Source organism: Cryptomeria japonica, chromosome 7, assembly GCF_030272615.1.
Source record: "Cryptomeria japonica chromosome 7, Sugi_1.0, whole genome shotgun sequence".
Lineage (NCBI taxonomy): Eukaryota > Viridiplantae > Streptophyta > Pinopsida > Cupressales > Cupressaceae > Cryptomeria > Cryptomeria japonica.
Window position 1 is genome coordinate 28,997,884 of NC_081411.1, and position 21,714 is coordinate 29,019,597.

Below are 21,714 nucleotides of genomic sequence, written 5' to 3' on the forward strand. Positions count from 1 at the left end.
AACTAAGTGGGTTTTTAGGAATAAAATAAATGAGGATGGACAAGTTGTGAGGAATAAGGCTAGATTGGTATGTAAAGGGTATTCTCAGAAGGAAGGAATTGATTATGATGAGACTTTTGCTCCGGTAGCTAGGATTGAAGCTATGAGATTATTTATTGCTTATGCTGCCCATAAGAAATAAAAGGTTTATTAGATGAATGTTAAGTGTGCATTTTTGAATGGAGCTCTTGAAGAGGAAGTTTACATTGAGCAACTAGATGGATTTTCACTTTCAGATGACAAAAAAATGGTTTGCAGGTTAAGGAAAGCTTTATATGGATTCAAACAAGCCCCTAGAGCTTGGTATGCTAGATTGGACAAATAGCTTTTGAAGCTTGGTTTCACTAAAGGTAATGTTGATAGTAACTTACATTATAAGATCACTGATGATGACATACTAATTGTTGAAGTCTTTGTTGATGATATCATATTTGGAGGTGAGGATAAGTTATGTATGGAATTCTCTGAAAATATGAAGAATGAATTTAAGATGTCTATGATTGGGGAGATAAAATTTTCCTTAGGTTTGCATATTACTCATAATGATAAAGGTATTTTCATTTGTCAAACTAAGTATGCTAGAGAGTTGTTGAAGAAATTTGGTATAGAAAATTCCAAATTGGTTGGTACCCCTATGGTTACAAGTGAGAAATTGGCAAAGAATGATGCATCAACTCTGATAAATCCTACAAGGTATAAATCTATGATTGGAGGTTTGTTATATCTGACTCAGACTAGACCAAATACAATGAATGCAGTTTGTATTGTATCAAGATATCAGAGTGATCCTAGAGAGAATCATGAGAGTGCGATGAAAAGGATTTTCAGGTATTTGCAAGGAACAACTTAGTATGGTTTGTGGTATCCTATACATGATGAATTTACACTATGTGCATATACAAATGTTGATTGGCCTGGAGATGCTGATGACTAGAAGAGAACATTCGGTGGAGCTATCTTTTTTAGAAAGAAAATTGTTTCATGGATCAATAAGAAACAATCATGTACTTCTTTATGTACTGCTGAAGCTGAGTATGTTGTTGTTGCTGCTACTAACTATACACCAGTTCTGTGGATGAAGAAAATGTTGAAGGATATAAGGGTAGATTGCAATGAACCGATAGTTATTCACTGTGATAACTCTGCTGCTATTGACATATCAAAGAATCCAGTATTTCATTCTAAGACTAAACACATTTCTATCAAGTATAATTTTCTGAAGGAGAAGGTGGAAACAAATGAAGTTAGACTGATTTATGTGAACACTAAAGAGAAGATTGCATATATCTTCACTAAACCTTTGCCTAAGGAATCATTTGAGTACTTAAGAGACAGATTGAGAGTTTCTGCCCCTCTGGTAGAAACTTGAGTGATGCTGATTAGCATCAGTCCGACATGCATTATTAGAACTATCATTCATTTTGGATTGATGTGGTGGTGCTACTACTCAGGGGGAGTAGTCAGCTGTGTGGTTCAGAGGTCTTATGAGTTTTCTTTGATGTTTATGTTAGATTTATGGCATTGATGTCAAAGGGGGGGAGATATTTATGTGAAAAACAAAGCTTAACATGGATATCATTCATAGGGGGAGTTTGGTCTATTGGTTCATAACTTCATTGTCATATCATCTTGGGAAGATTGTTGGATGTCTTCCTTTGGGGGAGACTTGTTTGTCACTTCTTAGCACTTGGATGTTTTTCACATCTAGTGCTGCCATCAATGCCAAAGGGGGAGATTGTTGGCAATTTGGAGGAATTGATTATGTGTTGCATTTATGTCAACACTAGTTGTTTTGCTGTCTACCGACTTCCGGTAGAGTGGTTGGATTATCATGTGGAGATTTGTCTCCGGGTTTGGTTCAGATGTTGGAATTGGTTTGGATCGGTTATTCATGTGTTTTTGATGTGTATCACATCCAACTGGTTCAAGATTTGATGCTCCGTATGCTATCATATGTTCTAGTAAGCCTTTTGGTTACCAGTAAGGGTTTTATCGACAACGCTTTGATGAAGATCTTTTGATGAATCTGATAAGTTGTGTTGGTGCGACTTCTAGAAGGTTATCAGGATGTTGATGGTTATCATGTTCATGTTGCAGTTGTTCGTGGTGTTTCATTTGGCTTATGATGACCTATTTTGGGTCCGATCTTATTCTGTTAGGTCATGGACTGGTTTATGTAATGTGTTGGTTGATGCTCCTGATGCATCACTGATTGGATTTATTGTTTGGTTTATATTGTTTCAGTCTTAGGCTGACTTGGTTTATCATTGGTTTGCGAGATTATGTAACAGATCTATTCTATTATCTTTTAGGTGGCCAACCTAATTGTTTAGGTCCCATGTTGGTATAAATATAATATAAGATCTCTTTGTAGATCATATGTGGTAGGTCATGGTTATGGGATTATCTGTGTGCGAATAAAGTTGTAATCATATGCATAAGGTTTGGTCGATCATAGGTGATCGAATTAGGTTTGTGAAAGAGGTTTAAGACCTTCGGTATTGAGCTTAACCAGAACTGTACTCAGGCATAGGAGATGCTATTATTGTAGTTCATTCATCTTTTTGGATTGTAGTCTGGATTTATTTTGTAGTCAGTGAGGTTCCTTTTGTGATGAGCAATGCGCTCTAGGCTGTTCGCTTGCCTGCATGTGCAGGCCCCTCTTATTGTAATCACATACTTGCTGCAGAAGTATTATCTGACTGTGGGTAGGTTTCCCACCGTGGTTTTTCCCTTTACCAGGTTTTCCACGTACAAATCATGGTGTTATCTGTTATGGATGGTTGGTAATTGTTTTGTGATTTATGTTTATGCTTAATTATTATATTTGCTATTCTGGTATTTGGTTTATGCATTCCGGTAAAAGGTTTTGTGTGCTTTAAGTTTTATAATATGTTGACAACTGATTCATCCTCCCCTCTCAGTTGTCCACCGGTTATCATAACAAAATGGAGGTGTGCGCACCGAGGTATAGAAGACCAAGGTGTTTATGTGTTCCCATTGCATGGACAAACAAATTTCAGATAACTTGAATGTTTCCATCCATCTAGGACTTGTGTGTTAAAGGTTGAGGTATGTGCGATAGTCAGAAGCATAATGATTCATGACTATAATTTTTTTCATAGGATCTTTTTTCAAATGAACGTGCCAACATAGACACCTAAAACACTGACATACCAAAATTTCATGAAAACACACTACAAATAGAACATGAAAGAAAATAAAGATCATGAACCATCATAGTTATGTCAAAACTTTGGTCTAGAATAGAACTTATGCCGTTGATTTGCAATCATTCGAAAATGTATGTTAAAATCAATATTAAGTATGATTTATTTTTAAACTAAAAAAATTCATGTATGTTGCAACCGAAGGCCAATAAAATTAATCAACTTGCTGATACATTGAGCACTTCCTAGATAATTGACATTTTTTTCAATTTTGGAGAATTTATGTATGAATTTGGTTATATCAAAACTTTAGCTTAGAATAGAACTTATGTTGTTGATCTAAGAGCATCCAATGATGATATGTAAATCTATTTAAAGTTATAAATTTGCCAAGAAACCTAATAATTATCATTTAACATTTGATATATTTGCCATCCATATTATGATTTTTCAAATACTTACCACCATATTTGCCAAATAATTAATTTTATAATTTTGAATATTTCTATAATTTGCCACTAAATTTATTTTATTTGTTTGAAAACAAGTTTAATTTACAAAAGAAATTATTTTATTTATTGAATACAAGTACAATTCATCAATAACATTATTTTATTTGTTGAATATAAGTATAATTTACCAATTTATAATGATTTTGAAAAAAATACCAACAAAATTAATTTTTTTTTCTTAAAATAATGAAAGACTCAATGTTTTTTAATTTTTTTTACAAAGAAAGTTTCTTAGTCTTGATAAATTCCTTTACCTAATTGAAAATCTTCATTCATATGAATTCTAAAAATCTAAAACCTTTACAAATCAACTTCTAAAATTTTAAACTAAGATTTATTGATTTATCTACTTTTTAGATTATTTTTTAATAATCTAATTTGAACAAATCAATTTAAACTAAAAATTGTCTTAATTTATTGGATTTATACATTAATTTTCAATACTCAATTAAACCCAAATCTAAAACCTTTACAAATCAACTTCTAAAATTTTAAACTAAGATTTATTAATTTATCTACTTTTTAGATTATTTTTTAATAATCTAATTTGAACAAATCAATTTAAAGGAAAAATTGTCTTAATTTATTGGATTTTAATTTTAATTTTAATACTCAATTAAACCCAGTTATCTGTGTGTTAGGCTAGTATCATCTCTATCAAAAACTATTAGACATAACTTGTGGGAATAATATTTAAATAAAATAAAATAATGTTTCTTTTTATCGGTATATAACAATATAATAAAAATAATATTAAATCAACATTTAAAACAATCTTTATAGAGAAAATCGAAACGAAACAGGGATGCAAGTATCGAAGTACTTAAACGAAGAGCGAAATCGAAATCGAAATCAGTGACTGGCAGGTTTGGGTAGCAAAAAATTCACACGAACATACTGGTATATGTGTCCCTTCGTTTTTTATTTGGAGGAACTGAATGCTAAGCAATAATAAAGCCAAAGCCAAATTAAAAAAGAATTTTGTCACAATTTTTTGCGAACGAGTGAAGAAATTTTAATGCATCGAGAGTGAGTAAATTGTTGACCGTCTTTTAAAGTATGATCAGATAATTTTTATTAGGGATCCGCAGCGATAATGGCACATACCCATTTTGTAAAATATGTCAACTTTAATTGAGATTGACAAAGTTTTGGAAATTGAAGTCTCGTCTTGATGTGGGTCTCGTTCAGCTTTTTATTACACGGCTTTAGGAAGTCCTTATTGATGTGGGTCTCAATTAGGTTATGCTAAAGTGTATGGATTTCTTTAAATTTTGAGTGAATTAGGCTCAGAGCTCAAATGCTAACCTGCACGTTTCGGGTAATTCTCTAGATGGCTTGCATAGACCTAGTGATTGCAATGCAGATGCTTGGTAATTTTCTAGATGGGTATTCGTAACCCTAAAGCCATTTCTACCAAGGCTCAATGATTAGCATACATTTAGTAAGGAGGTCACGCTCAAAGATTGATTGGGGAGAAATTATCTAAGGATGCATACCAGTTCGCAAAGGAAGAGCTGGATATTTTGTTCAAGTGGAAACTACACCCTTATCTTACCGATAATCATCCTATGCAATCGGTTAAAAGGCAAATAGTCACACCTCTGTGTACCCGGCAAGCGTATTTTCCCTAAGAACTGCAAGGTTGACTCAAAAGTCATGAAAGTTCAGTAGTTTCGTTACTATGTAACTGACAAGAAGATTTTCCCTAGCTATTCTCAGATTGACTCGAAAGTCAACCTGCACTTAGCAGAGGGAGAGTGACCTACCAGGAGGAATCATCCTAGCTGTTAAAATGGTGAAAGCCCAATAGTCTGACTTCTGTGTATCTGGAAAGAGAATTTGAACCGGATCCGATGTCCCGTGCCCTTGGTGTCAAACGGTAAAAATCCAATAGTATTGCCCAGGTGTATTTGAAAAAATAATTATTATTGTACTTAATTTGACTAGACTGTACCTTATTGTCAAACCACAAATGCCAAATAATCCCACTCTGAGTACCTGGCAAGAGAATTCTCAAATGTTCCATGGTATTGTAGATTGGGTCCGTACATAATGTAACCTACGAATGCCGCCTTGAGGTGGAGGGTCTCGTACATTTTGTGTGCAATGGCAGCTACAAAGCATTCAAGGACACTGAGGCAACAGCCCAGGGCTGCATGCTACAATGAGAGTTTGATGGATGATCTCATAGAGAAGCACCTGGGTGGAGAAAGTGGCAGGAAAAGAAAGGGAATTGACATTGAGAAGGAGTCAGACATTGAAGCCATGATTGCGTATTCTGTGGGCTTTCCTATTGATTCGCTGACTGAAGAAGAGATTGAACATGGTGCTGTGTCAACCTTGGGAGGAGCAGAGCAAGCCACCTATATTGTGGTACGGAATCATATTCTTGCTAGGTGGAGAGAAAATGTGAATGCATGGCTAGGCAAGCAACATGTGATGGAATCCATTAAGAAGGAGCATAAAAGTGTTGTAGACTCTGCATATAATTTTCTTTTGTTGTATGGATATATCAATTTTGGGGTTGCCCCTGCAGTCAGGCCAGGGATTCCAGAAAAGGTTACTAAGGCCAATGTCTTAATCATAGGGGCAGGTTTGGCTGGGTTGGCTGCGGCACGCCAACTTATGGCTTTTGGGTTTACGGTGGCTATAGTTGAAGGCAGGAATAGGCCAGGTGGGAGAGTGTATACAAGGAAATTAGAAGGAGGGGGCCAGATGGCAGAAACAGACCTCGGGGGCAGTGTTATTACAGGGGTCCATGGGAATCCTCTGGGTGTTTTGGCCAGACAGTTGTGCCTTCCACTTCACAAGATAAGAGACCAATGTCCTCTTTATCAGCCCGATGGTAGGCTTGTTGATGCAAAGATAGATTCTAAGGTAGAAGATTTGTTCAATAAATTGCTAGACAAGGCAAGTCAGTTGAGACAATTGATGGGCGACTTAGCAGTGGATATATCTTTGGGTGCGTCTTTGGAGACATTCAGGCAGGTGTATGGTGTGGCTGGAAAGTCAGAGGAAAGACAACTTTTGAATTGGCATTTGGCTAACCTTGAGTATGCAAATGCTGGATTGCTTTCCAAGTTATCACTTGCATTTTGGGATCAGGATGATCCCTATGAGATTGGTGGTGATCACTGTTTCCTTGCTGGAGGTAATTACAGGCTGATTCAGGCCATGGCAGAGGATGTTCCAATTTTTTTTGAAAGAGTTGTACATGAGATTAGATATGGTATTGATGGTGTGCGGGTAGTAACTGCAGGCCAAGTTTTTGAAGCAGATACAGTTCTGTGTACGGTGCCGCTTGGGGTTTTAAAAAGTGGTTCAATAAAATTTGTTCCAGAGCTGCCTAAGAGAAAAGTGGAAGCTATTAAGAGATTAGGGTTTGGACTACTGGACAAGGTTGCTATGCTCTTTCCTTATGTATTCTGGGAAGCTGATCTTGATACATTTGGCCATTTGAACTATGAAACTAGTCAGCGGGGTGAATTCTTTTTGTTCTATAGCTATGCTTCTGTATCTGGAGGGCCACTTCTGATTGCTCTTGTAGCTGGAGAAGCTGCAATCAACTTCGAGAGCATGCCTGCGACAGATGCTCTTCATCGGGTGCTTCGAATTCTCAGAGGTATGAGCTAAGCTATAGACACTTTCATAACTAACTATGTCAATTTCAGGGAAGTTTTCCCTTGAAATTATGTGCAAGAGTTTTATTATTCTCAATGCTCTATAATCTCACTCACAGGTATTTATGGTCCAAGAGGAGTTAATGTACCCGATCCCATTCAAACAGTGTGTACGAGATGGGGAAGTGATCCTCTGTCTTACGGTTCATATTCTCATGTTGCTGTTGGAGCATCCGGCTGTGACTATGATAAGCTAGGAGAAAGTGTTGGAGATGGTCGGGTTTTCTTTGCTGGGGAGGCCACTAGTCGTAGATACCCAGCAACTATGCATGGTGCATTTTTAAGTGGTTTGCGGGAAGCAGCAAATATTTCTAAACATGCTAATATGAAGTCAATGACAATGCATACAGAAAGAAGACTTTTAAAGGACAATGGGTCCTGTGCTGCTCTTCTTGATGATCTATTTAGGGAACCTGATCTAGAATTTGGGAAATTCTCCATTCTTTTTGATCCACTATCAGATGGCCCTCAATCAATGTCACTTTTGAGGGTTGTTGTTGAGGGACCTAGAAGCGAAGGCATTGACAATATAAAATCTGAAGACCGCACCTCAAGCAAATTCATTTGTCATCAATTTCAGTCACAGTTGAATAGACAACTTAAATTGTACACATTAGTGGCACAAAAACATGCATTTGAATTGAGAGAGGTAAGTGGAGGAGATGCAACTAGACTGCGCTATTTGTGTGAGAACGTTGGAGTAAAGCTAGTTGGAAGGAGAGGTCTAGGTGAAGTAGGAGAGTCCCTTGTGGTTTCTATCAAGTGTGCGAGAGCTGGCCGTAGGCATGCTTAAACTGGTTCTACTTTGTGATTATGAAATGTTATTTTTAATGTTTGCTCAGTTGAAGGTGAAATAGCCTTTAAATTCTTTTGAGCAATACAGTAATTACTCAAAGCCGCTATGATATCAACATCAATTCTGTATTCTTGGATTCTGGGCAGGTAATATCATACAGAAGGGGGATTATATTTTTTCATGCAAAGTATGGATAAGTACTCGGTGCTTCTCAGACATTTTGGGCCTTTGGATTTGAAAAACTCCTCATTTTAAATGGTACAGTGCCATTGATACATGGAGTACATTGCGTACAGACACAATGATTTGGCTGGTTATAAATTGATATTCAGCTTTTGCAACCTAATTTCTGGCCTTTAAGTGGGTGCCTTTTTTCAAATCAGTGAAGAGGATTGAAATTTTTCTCACACCAGACTGCTCTGAACTATTGGGACACTATTTCGTTGGAAGAAGTTTGTGAGCATAGAAATCAGTTGATGGTGTTCTCTGCCCAACATGAACCAAAGTGCTGTTGTTGAAGTGCACCTTTCTGTTGACTTCTTGGCAACTGGTGATTGGAGGTAATGTGTGGAATGTAAGTTCTACTTGCAGTCTGTACTTTTCATTTCATTTTCATTTTTAACTTTGTTTAAAAAATTACTTTTTTTGAAGATTTTTTGTTTTTAGGAATTGAACATGACAGAGTTGTGGTCGCAGGCCATAAAATTTATGTGGACACCATGGGTTGGTGAATGAAGCCATCATAGTGTATCTCAAGTTTAGCTGGAATTATGTATGGTAATCAAGAAATTTGGCAAGCTTATAGACTATATAGGGACCACCTAGAGTATAAGAGAAGGCCTTGAATCGCAGAAGTTTTCCTAAAAGATGCAAGGATGACTTCTTGGCATCCTCCCTAGTAGTTGAATCAACATTTTAGTGATTCCACTTGTGCAATGGAGTGATCATGGATGTGATTTCCTCTATCATCTCAAATGGATACACAATTAATGGTGTCAACACCTAGAACTCTTGCCAAGATGATAGTGCATTTTTGCTACCCAACCTTGAAAAAATATATTATTGTCCACTGCGTATTTCATATAAATTTTAAAGGTGTCAACATAACTCTTCCGTTGCTCTTTGGCTGAAGCATTTTTTTGGATCAACATGACCTTCTCTGGCTCTCTTTTCAATGTGAGTCTTACAAGGTCTACCAGTTAATTCTCTTAAAGGCCAGACACTAATGAAATTAATTAACAATTTTTCTCGCAAAAGTTTCAGGGAAAAACATAGAATTGTGGTGGAAACTTTTCACCAGTTGAAGATTCTGCTAGATCTGTGTTTCTTCATATTCAAATAATGACCGTAGCAGCTTCCATTGCAATATCTTTAATGATCAGAATGTCAATACTTAGGTTTATAGTGGGAATGCCCTATCATGCAATACTGCAGCACAATTCATGCAGTCCCATGGCCATCTGCCTTGGGAAACAAGCTGATTTATTGTTGAGGAAACTAAACAACATGTTGCCCTTAAATGTGAGTTTAGTAGTTGTCATGACTAATCATCAATCCATTTAAAAACTATCTTGTCATCTATGTTTCGTCATATTAAGATAGGGGATAGCAACTGCAGTTTGAATATCACTGGTAATAGGAACGCTGATATCTAGGCAGAAATTTGAAATTGAGGATATCGACACGGCTTGGTTGTGGATATAAAACGTTTTGATTCTTGCACATCATAAGAATCTACGGGTGGTTCACTATTTAGGTTATTTTGATAGGAGAATTCAATTGGTGGTTGAGATCTTTATTTTGTTGATGAGTGGGAGAAGATTAATATTGATAATTGTTTGGCAATACGAGGATATGAATATGGCTTGTTTAGGGATATAACGTTTTAGTTTTTGCACATCATAAGAATCTGCTGGTGGTTCACTATCTAAGTTCTAAGTTATTTTGATTGGAGAATTCAATTGGTGGTTGAGGTCTTTATTTTGTTGATGAATGGGAGAAGATTAATATTGTCTCCAAAATGAGGATATGAATATGGCCTGGTTGTTTATATAAAACATTTTTATTCTTGCTCATCAAAATGAGGATATGAACATGGCTTGGTGTCGATATAAAATGTTTTGATTCTTGCACATCATAAGAATCTACTGGTGGTTCACTAAGTTATTTTGATGGGAGAATTCAATTAATGGCTCACTATCTAAATTATGTTGTCAATATTATCTCCAAAATGAGGATATGAACATGGCTTGGTTGTGGATATAAAACATTTTAATTCTTGCACATCATAAGAATCTATTGGTGGTGCACTATCTAAGCTATTTTGATGGGAGAATTTAATTGATGGTTCACTATCTAAGTTATGTTGTCAATATTGTGTCCAAAATGAGGATATGGATATGGTTTGGTTGTGGATTTAAAACATTTTGATTCTTGCACATAATAAGAATCTACAGGTGGTTCATTATCGAAGTTATTTTGATGGGAGAATTGAATTGATGGTTGAGATCTTTATTTTGTAAATGAGTGGGAGAAGATTAATATTGACAATTGTTTGGCAATATGAAAGCAGTCAATACTTACTTTCTCTGGTCTCATCTTTAGCTCAGTACGAGTGCCAATATTCTGTTCATGCTTGCCAAGTCCACCACTTGTATATCCTATATATTGAAGCAATTTGGGACTAATGTCTTCTATAAGCTTCTCATATTTATCAAGCAATGAGAATGACTCATTAATGAAAATAAGATCCTCATCATAGGAAGACACTAGCGTAAGCACCATCATGGAAAGCATCAAAAGAAGCATAATCATCGGAAGAACTTGGTCCTCTTGGATTAATCCCATTGAAAGAATCAACAGCATCATGTGATGAAGATAGAAATATTTTGTTGCTATACTACAATTACATAATAATACCTTATTTATATCGATATTAATTCATGAGATTCTTGAAGATATGATAGTTCTATGCACAACATTAATTCATGATTACAGTTATTGACATGCCTATCAACTCTACATTTAAATCATTTAAACTCCTTCATGAGCCCAATTCTCGTTTTGGCACCTTGTGCGCATTTGGTTGAAGTGCTGTAGGTATGCTAATGCAGAATTCTAGATTCTTGATTAATTTGTCTCACCTTTTCCCATACATGGACATGTGTCCTAGTGTTTTGAGGTGATGTTTAGTGTCTTTCGTAAGTGTGGAATTGGCTTTATATCTGATGAACACCCTTGAATTAGTCTGTGTGTACAATATAATTGAATCATTAGCTCCTAACCTTGTGAATGGATCCCTTGGGGATGAAAAGGATGTTAGGTTAGAGTACACCTTGATGTTGTATGTAATGTGTCAACCTGCAATAAAGGCCAATGCATAAACATATGCAAATTTGAAAATAATGGAGTAGTCATCTCCAACACTTGATGTGATGTACTAGATATTTGAATTGGCTGATTGCTGAACCATGTTTTGGGTGATGATTGCTGATGTTGAGGAGAGGTTAACATTAAGTAAATGAGGAATTAGCCAACTTATCTTTGTCAAGCTGCTAGAATGTCCTATTCATGAATTAGGCCTATCACGATAGCATTATCTTGTTCTTCAGGATAACTTATTCTTTTATCTTTAATATCACACGTTAATTTTAAAGTGTAGGTGAGGCTAAAACTTGGCCTCGTTTTTTAAATGGTGTGGCTTAATAAGTATATCCATCCAAATTATTGTGAAAATCAGATTCACTGGTAAAAAATCTTAGTTCATTAATTTGAGGAAAAGTTACAATATATAGAAGTTAAAAAATACTGTAGACATTAATTATAACACCTACTTCTATCTACCTAATACTGTTGACACATTAATTACAATATTGACGATTAACATTAAGGAATTATTATTATAACACCCTCCCTTAATGGTCAATCTATCAAAAACACCAAGTTGCCCCTTGAATTTTACAAATTTATCCGAGCTCAAAGACTTGGTGAAAATATCTGCAGTCTGATTCGTGGTCGGATCATACTACAACTGAACTGATCCGTCTTCTACTAGCTTGTGGATGTAATGAGAATGAAGCTCGACATGCTTGGTACTTTCATGGAAGACTGGATTTTTGGCCAGTTTGAGCACCCCTTGATTATCAGTATACAAGGGAGAAGGACTTTCTTGCAGCATCTGCATGTCATAAAGCATAATTCGGAGCTAAATTGCCTCACATGCAGCCTTGACTGTTCCCCGGTATTCGGCTTCGGTCGAGGAAAGAGCCACGACCTATTGCTTCTTGCTGCTTCAAGTGATGGCACCGGTACCCAAACTGAATATGTACCCAGAAGTGGATTTTTTGTCATCCACTGATCTTACCCAATAAGAGTCAGTATAACCAATCAGCTTTGGATTGTTGCACCTGCCATACAAAATGCCATAGTTTGAAGTGCCTTTCACATATTGCAGCACTCGCTTCGTTGCAATCTAATGATCAGCTTTTGGGGCCGTCATGAAGCGAGAGATGTAGCTGACAACAAAACAAATGTCAGGTCTAGTAGTAGTGAGGTAGATGAGGCTGCCTACTAGTTGCCTGAATTTGGTTTCGTCTACTGCAGGTGAATCAGACTTGGCTGATAATTTCAGCCCTTTCTCCATAGGTGTGGAAGTAGGTTGGCAATCCTTCATTTGAAACTTGTCAAGCAAATTGCAGGCATACTTGGACTGTGAAATAACGATACTGTCATTAGTCTGCTACACTTTGACACCTAAACAATAATGGAGAAGGCCCAAACCTGTCATGTCAAAAGATTGGCACAAGTCTTGTTTGATGGCTGTAATCAAATGTGCTGAATTGCCAGTAATGATCAACTCATCCACAAAGACAACAAGAAAGAGGATATCATCACCAAAGAGTTTGACATACAAATTAGTGTCACCCTGGTGTTGCCGAAACAAAGTCATTTGGATGCGACTCTTGTGAAAAATCAGGTGGTGCTGGATTAGTAGATTCCTCATCTTCAGAGTCAGAATGCTTTGAAGCCCTCCCATCATGGGAACCAAGAGGAAGACGAACACCAACATCAGAAGTCTTCATAGACGGAGTCGTAGGACTAGGAGTAGGAGAAGGCATAAATGGACCAGTAGTCTCATCAACCACAACATCATGATTGAAAATGAGATGACATGTCTCCACATCAATCAACCTGTAGGCCTTGTGGTTGTCGATGTAACCTGTAAACATAAGTGTTTGGCTCTTTGAATCCAGCTTAGCACGCTTAGCGTCTGGAATCCATACATGAGCTGTAGAACCGAAGACTTTCAAATGACCCACTATAGGCTTGTGTCTTGACTAGGCTTCTTCAGGAGTCATTTTCTTGACGGCATGTGTAGGTGACCGATTCAGAAGGTAGACTACAGTGTAAACTGCTTCAGCCCAGTATTTCTTAGGAACATTGCGATGCTCTATCGTAGAACGAGCCATTTCAGTAATGGTGCGATTCCTATGTTCAACGACACCATTTTGCTGAGGGGTGTACGTTGTGGTGAGTTGGCGTTTAATGCCATGTGTGGCACAAAATGTAGAGAAGTCATTGGAACAAAACTCCCCCCCATTATCTGACATTAGAGTGACAATCTGAGAACCGGATTCTTTCTCAACTAAGGCCTTAAACTGCTAAAATGTAGTGAACACATTTGATTTATTTTTCAGAAAATACACCCACATTTTACGACTGAAATCGTCAACAAATAACAAGAAGTACTTGCAACCAGTAACAGATGGAGTTTTCATTGGCCCACATACATCAGCGTGAACCAATTGAAGGATCTTGGAGGCTCGCCAAGAATCACCATCCAAGAATGGTGTGCCATGCTGCTTCCCAGCTGGACAAGTTGCACAAACTCCATGATTTTGAGGTTGGATCTCAGGTAAACCAGCAACCAAACCCGCTCGATATAACTGAGAGAGATAGTGCACGTTTAAGTGCCCATAACACTGATGCCAAAGTGTTTTGATGGATGCACACCAAGCAACCAAAGCGTGCTCTCGAGAATCGCCGAAATCAGCAAGTCTATACAAACTATGATCCTCAAGTCCCATAGCATTTGTAGTACAAGTCGCCTTATCTACAATGATGCAGATCGATGAATTGAAGACAACATCTCATTGAGGAGAATGCCTCATGATTCGATTGACGAAGAGGAGATTATGTGTTCCATGCTTGGAATAGAGTAGACATCAAGAAAAATTAAATTTCAACCGCCTAAGTGAATTTGGATGGTGCCCTTAGTAGCAACTATGTACTCTTGTCCTCCTCCGAAGATTACTAAATCTGAGAATGGTTCAAATTTTGTGAGCCAATTTTGACGATGAGTAAAATGTTGCGAAGCCCTTGAATCAATATACCAGGCAGAAGAGTGGACTGGATCTGCGGTTCTCTTGGCCATAAAAGTATAAAATGCAGATTCTTTCTGCTCAAAGTGCTTTACGACATTTGCCTTCTGTTGAGACCCTCCCTGCTTCTTCTGTTTAGAAGCCAAACGAGTTCGACACTCGGCCTTCATGTGACCAAACTTATGACAATAATTGCATTGAACGTTCTTCTTCTTCTTGCTGCCTTGAGAAGATGGAGCCTTTCGGCTGAGAAAATGGAGCCTTCCCTTTGTTCTTAGCAAAAGATTTGGTAGAGAACGCTTGCTTGATGGAGGTGGAATTGGTACTACTTCCAAATTGCTGGCGCCACAGATCTTGCTGTAAAAGCTTGTTATTGATGCAGAGCATCATGAAAATCCAACCAAGAACCTCAAATCATTCGTGAAGTTCAATTATCAACACAAATCTTCCAACATGTTAGAGGCATTGTCATATATTTCCCAACAAAATCATCAAACAAATAACCATTATCAAATCTTCTCCATAGATATCAATCCATCATGTTTGTAGATCCATCTATTATGCATTAAATATGAATCATTTAAACCCTTCATCTATTCATTTCTTGCAAATGAAAACCAAGAATTTTCCCAAACTATGAAATTTACTCTATTCTGGTCATGAAATTACAGTCATGAACAGTCATTAATAACTCTTAAAATATTAATCACCAGGGCAATCGCTCCGGTCAGATTCTAGAAATGCTAGCTATAGAACTTTTCTCCAAGTTATAGATTGATCCAACGGTTAAATCCAAAGTTATGATGATTTTTCCAAAACTGGTCGCCGTGAATCAAGGTTTTGGGTAGTTCCAAACGGTTTTCACCAAAACTCTCATAACTTTCTCAGAAATTCATGAAATCACCTCAAACCAAAAGCAATGGAAATATTATTCAATATACTACACTATCATTATAGAAATACACTTGTTTCTAGGCTGTACATGGCCGTACAAGGCCTGGAAACAAGAGGAAAAACTTTCAAGACCACAAAACAAGAGATTGAGAACAATGAAAATATGATACCAAAATGTTTCCAAGGCTTTTCAGTTCCTTCTCCAATTTTTACATCCTCTTATGAACGACCATTACAGAGATTTTATAGCCTTTTCGTCTTCATGGAAGTTACAACTACCCAACTTCCTCTTATGACCATACAACTTCCCATGTTGGCCTTTTTACAGCTTTTGAAAAGTTGCATTTTACAAATTTTACAACTTTTGACTCAAACGACTTTAAACCTTCAAAACATATTAGGATACAATAATAATGTATTTTTGTCACCATTTTACCCCTCCAAGGTTATTTTATACAAATTTTACCAAATGACTAATTCAAGACCTTATTGGGACAATTTTGACAACTCATTACAATGGGCTCTTTTAGCCTTACATATTGATTCTTATTGACTCAAAATGACATTACAAATGAAAATGTAATTGAATATACTTATGAATTGATTTTTATCCTCTTATAGACTCCTTTTGTGCCTTTGTGTTAGGTGCTCTTGCACCAGTTACAAAGATTGGAAATCTTCAAATCGACGTCAGTGGAAATGATATTGAACGTTTCGATGAAATGCTCATAGGATTTGGGCAAACTCTCCAGTGTGATGATGACCATGTCCTCTTCCTCCATTGTACGACCAATCACCTCAAGTTGGTCACAGATGTCCTTGATCTTTGTCAAGTGATCCTATAGAGGTGTCCTCTCGTCCATCATAATCGAAAAGAGCATGTTCTTCAAAAAGAATGCTCTGCTCTTGTCAGAGGTTTCATAGAGACTCTTTAGATGATCCCATATCTCCTTCGCAGTTTTGCCGGACGGTACCTGAGGTAGCTACTCATCGGTGATCGAGAGTTTGAAGAGCATGATGGCTTCCCAGTTGCGCTCATCCCATTTGTCCTGATCTTTTTCGGTAGTGGTTGGATGTTGAGACGTGCCCAAAACAATTGCATCAAGATATCGATACTAAAAAATGGTCAGCATACGTTGCTTCTACGTGTTGTAGTTGCGGTTGTTGAAAATCTGGCTGCTTTTGAGCACTATATTTATCAGAGATGCCATCACGTACCCTGAGGTTGAATTGGTGAAGGCACGAAAAACAACAAATGGAAACAAGTTCTGCAAATCAAAGCAAGTTTTGCAAGTCGAATTTTGAGGCAGAAACTGAAACCTTGGCAAGGTTTTTGAGGCAAATTTTTTTGTTGGACCTTGAAAATTTTGAAAGCAACCAAGTTTAGATCTTGAAAAACCATAATGATTTTGCAACCGGAAAAAAATTTCGCCTTGAAACATAGGGTCAAAACCTTAGGCAAAAAAAATCTGTAGACACAGAAAAGATTAATTTTTTTTGAAATTTTTGGCGCCGAAAATAGATTGAGGAAACCTTAGGCGTGGAAGTCCCAAAATCACTAAAAAAAAGGCAAAAATGCAAAAGATTGCGGGTTGAAATATCAGGCCGTGCATTGAAAATCGTGAAAAAATGGAACCCTTTTTTTTTCGTGTGACAAAAAAACTGATGAATCGCTGCCGCAAGAAAAAAAAGAAATTGTACGCCAAAAAAATCGCAAAAAAAATCTCACGGGTTTTTAAAAACAAAGGGCTGTTTCGAGTTGCAAGTATAAAACACGAAAAATCTCGTGTCTGAAAGTTGTGCAGGCACAAGACAAAACGTCAGAAATGGCCTCGTCAGAAAGAAACATGTGAAGGAAAATCGCGACGTAGAGGGAAGAAGAGATCACGTGATGCGATTTAAAAATCGCGAAGAAAGGTCGTGAAAAAACCAAGAAAAAATGCAATTTTTCAGACTATGCGTGGATGCGCTAGGGCAGACTGAAAATAGACGTGGGTAGGAGAAAATACTCCCAAGGCAGACTCACAAAAAAACAGACATAGGAGCCAAGCGCAAAAAAACCCTAGGCGGGTTTTTGAAAAATTTCGAAAATATTATATTGGATAGGATTTTCGAAAAATTTCTTTACCTATGCTCTGATACCATGTGAAAATCAGATTCAGTGGTAAAAAATCTTAGTTCATTAATCTGAGGAAAAGTTACAATATATAGTGTAGGCATCTAAAAATGGTCAACGCTTGTGGTGTCATACTTTAACATGTCTGTGTGACCTTATTTTAGGTTTTTAACATCCTATTAACATTTCTTCTATGTCGCGCACTTGATCTTCATCATTTGTCGACATCTTGTCATTCTTCTTCATTTCTTCCCTCTTCAATTGTGTTTCTCGCATTCTCAATTAGGTCTTGTCAACATCATCATCAATTACGATATTTGATCATTATCAATCTTATCATGTCAATTGGACATCGTCAAACCTTTTCAATGTCGAATTGGGTCCTTATCAATCATCAATTTATCAATCCTTTATCAATTTGCAACCAATATGTCATTGGTCTTTGGTCATTTGAACTTCATTAAGTCAACCTTTTATCAATCTTCGATCGATTCGTCATCGATCTCAATCAATCATCATTTCTTGTCAATTTGGATCGATTAGTCATTGGTCCTCATCAATCGATGTCTATCAATTTCATCCTTGTCAATTTTGATCAAATAATCATTTATCTTTATCAATCAACTTCGGTACTTTATAAATTGCCCAATTTTCATCATGATCATCTCAACCCTACATCAATTATCTTTTGTCAAGACCTAATTGTCGTTCTTGCATTTCTAATTCATCTCCTAGGGTTTTCTAATTTAATCATTTAATCCTTTTGTCATTATCCTTCTAGGTTAAATAAATTTATTTATTTTATCCTAGGTCCCTTTGTCACAATTAAATATTTTTATTTAATTGGCTAACTATGAATTAATGAATAAGGAATATTTATTTATTGATTCTTTCTAATTTCCTTTTTTCAAATCTTTCTAATTCTTAATTTCTTCTTATTTTCCTAATTTTCAATTCATCAATATCCAACTAGTTCCTCAACTTTCCATTTTGATTTTGCCAACTAATATCCTTCCTAAAATCTATCTTATTTTATGGATATTTTGGAAGATATTACTTCTATAATTTTCAAATTCAAGGATTTGGAAATCTTATCTTGACATGATCTTATCCTCTTGCATGGGAAAGTGTGTCATGGCATTCCTTTTTCAATTTGATTTTTCCCTTGATTGAAGTAAATTGCAAATTTTATTGATTTTATTCCAATCTTTGATCGATCTCTCCAATTTCTCTATAAATTGGATGCATTTTTCATCATTTTTAACCACGCTTCTAGTAGCCTCGCGCTATCAAAATCAATCTTGCTTCATGCTTTTGCACTTGTAGGTGAGATCCACACAAATCCGCTATTTGGAGGAGAAAGGAGAACAATGGAAGTCAAGGAAGGAGTTTTCTTCATATGGTTTGCATGTTTATATGTTGAAATCTTGCTTTTCCTTCTTCTATTGCATGTATTGGGATTTATTTCATAGCCTGTTAGTTTTTGTGGTTAGCTAATATAGGTTATGAATCTTATGCTCAAATTTCCTAGTTACATATAGAAGTTCAACAAACTGTCTATGCAACTCCGATGGAGAAATTTGGATTCCAAACTTTCCAATGAATGTCTCTTTTAATTCCTCCCATGAGGTGATGGATCCTGCAGCTAAATGGATGAACCAATGATACACTTCTTCTCCCAGGGAATAGGAAAAGAGCCCTCAAGCAACATCTCCATACTCAATTGGTCTATTTCTCAAATGGTCTTCAAACTTCTTGATGTGATCTTCCGTCGTCCGGCTTGAGTCGCTAGCATTGTACTTCGAACAAAAATTCTCTGGATTCTTCGACATCTCATGAATGTCCTCGAAAGCGAGCGGTGATGGGTTGGTAACCAACCAGGTAGCACCGTTTGGAGGTGGTCCTTGATTCTTGGCCATCTCTTGGTCTTCTTGTTGAAACTGCTGAGCTTCCTCTTGATTTGGATTTGGAGGATCTAGAAAAGTATTGTCTTCTCTCAGCACGTCCCTTCCATCTCTATCTGATATATCTGAACTTGGTGAAGCCTTCTGCCTTCCAAGTCTGGATCTGCGAGGAGTCCTCAACTCAATATGTCTTTAATCTCCAGGAGTTGATCTTAGAATTCTCTGAAGTCTCTCGAGTGAAAAGGAATTGATGCGATCTAGCGTGATCTATCTAGGATCATTCCGTACTTGTTGTAATCTTTGAGCAAGTAAATCTCTTTTAATCTGCTCCTCAATTTGTTCGTCAATTCGTTCAGCTATCTCTTCTTCTTCGTCCAAGACAAAAGAAACTCCGATGTATTGTGGTGCACTTGTTTTCACTTCCCAGGCAAAGTTGTTCAAATTGGATATAATCTTTCTTTCGTCTCCCAGGTTTGGTTGCTTGAACTCAAGTTCATCCAATTCAAGCTCGTTCGTTCTATCGGGATCAGGCAGCACCATTGTATTTCATACTAACTTGAAATCTTCAACAGGTTCAATTTCTTCCAGGCTAATTGGTAGATTGGTTCTCACGATCAACTGCTCCAGGAACAACGATAATCGGAGGCAAGTTTCCCAACCGCTCCTTTGTCTATCACTTTTTTCACTTTTCTGAATTCAGCGTGACTACTTTGGTTTCTCCAAGCAAGAGTGTTGAATTGTGAAATGATATCTCTTTGTTCACCTTGGATAAGTTCTTCTTCAGGCAACACCATCCTGGAACATAATCTTCGAATGATTGCAAAGAATGTTGAGCGTGAAAACTCGTTGCAAAATTGATAGGATTTGCTGTCTAGCTGCTCACGCATTCACTGCATTCAAGCCCTCCTTCTAGTGCCAAAAGAATGTTGATGTGTTTTTATGCACAAAACATTTCAGAATAAAATACCAAGGTAATTTACCCCCTCTTGAACAAAATCACCTCAGATGCTAAGAATGAGATCAACTAAAATGATTCCAAGGTTTCTACACGTGAGGTCTTGACGAGTGGGTAACTCAATGGTCGATGTGAATTGCTGTGTTTCACTTGGGGACTTACGCAAATGTTTGGATTATCATGAATGATGCGGAATAGGTGTGTTGACAACTTAAGATTTATCAATATGGCTCTGGATTTACTTCTTACTAAAAAATGGGCAAAAGGAATAGGGTTCAGGAAATCTATTCTAAGCCTAGGAATGTAGGAAATGATGAATGGATCTAGTGGAATCAAACCAGGCAAGGTCTCACAATCAGGTATTGACACAAGCTTAGTGCAATTGTCTAAGGTATACTTAAAGATTTTTCAGGCTATCACCATCAAATGTTGACACCATCCAAGTTGATGCTTGTCAAGGGATGCGTAATAGTTGAAGTTATGCTTACTTAAATTCCAGTTGACCACACAAGGCGCACTTACCAGCGGCAAGAGGCTAGTGGTATGGACTAAGGATTCCACACAAATGAATTCAACAAATCTTCCACTCAATCTAACATACATGAAAATAAATTCTAATTTAAATTCTAATCTAACTTGGAGGTATTGACACAAGCTTAGTGCAATTGTCTAAGGTATACTTAAAGATTTTTCAGGCTATCACCATCAAATGTTGACACCATCCAAGTTGATGCTTGTCAAGGGATGCGTAATAGTTGAAGTTATGCTTACTTAAATTCCAGTTGACCACACAAGGCGCACTTACCAGCGGCAAGAGGCTAGTGGTATGGACTAAGGATTCCACACAAATGAATTCAACAAATCTTCCACTCAATCTAACATACATGAAAATAAATTCTAATTTAAAATCTAATCTAACTTGGAGGAATTGAGAACCATGAATGCAAATACAACACTTGAAGAGCAAAATCACCAACAATTGAACAATGATTATGATTCAAATAGCTGTAGCATATACCAACAATTCTACAAAAACTCTCTCTTACAAATGAGAGACAAGGAGGCATATATAGAGTCTCTTACAAAATGGATGGCCCAGATCGATCCAAGATCAACGATCGAGATCATGCCAACAAAACCCTAGAATTGCCCTAATTAGGGTCTACATAAAAAATGTCGCCACCAACATATGGCCCAATGAAAAGATACCTAGTCATCAAATAGGGAATCTTCTAGGAGATTCCTCCCTGCATCTCTCTCTCTCC

At 36.9% G+C, this 21,714-nt stretch overlaps 1 protein-coding gene across 5 annotated transcripts in view; it reads left to right on the forward strand.

Moving 5' to 3' along the window:
- The first annotated feature begins 4,525 nt into the window (after positions 1-4,525).
- The window catches only part of LOC131078141 (protein FLOWERING LOCUS D), a 47,102-nt gene continuing 29,913 nt past the window's right edge, over positions 4,526-21,714 (forward strand). For 2 of the 5 annotated variants that reach the window (XM_058015817.2, XM_058015818.2), the window contains exons 1-2: positions 4,526-7,346; positions 7,464-8,760. In XM_058015817.2, the coding sequence (XP_057871800.1) occupies positions 5,831-7,346; positions 7,464-8,197 (2,250 nt within the window). In that variant the 5' untranslated portion in view covers positions 4,526-5,830 and the 3' untranslated portion in view covers positions 8,198-8,760. Of the gene's footprint in view, positions 7,347-7,463; positions 8,775-8,896; positions 9,314-21,714 lie in introns of those variants that run through there. The other 3 variants (XM_058015814.2, XM_058015815.2, XM_058015816.2) reach the window with 3 other exon arrangements.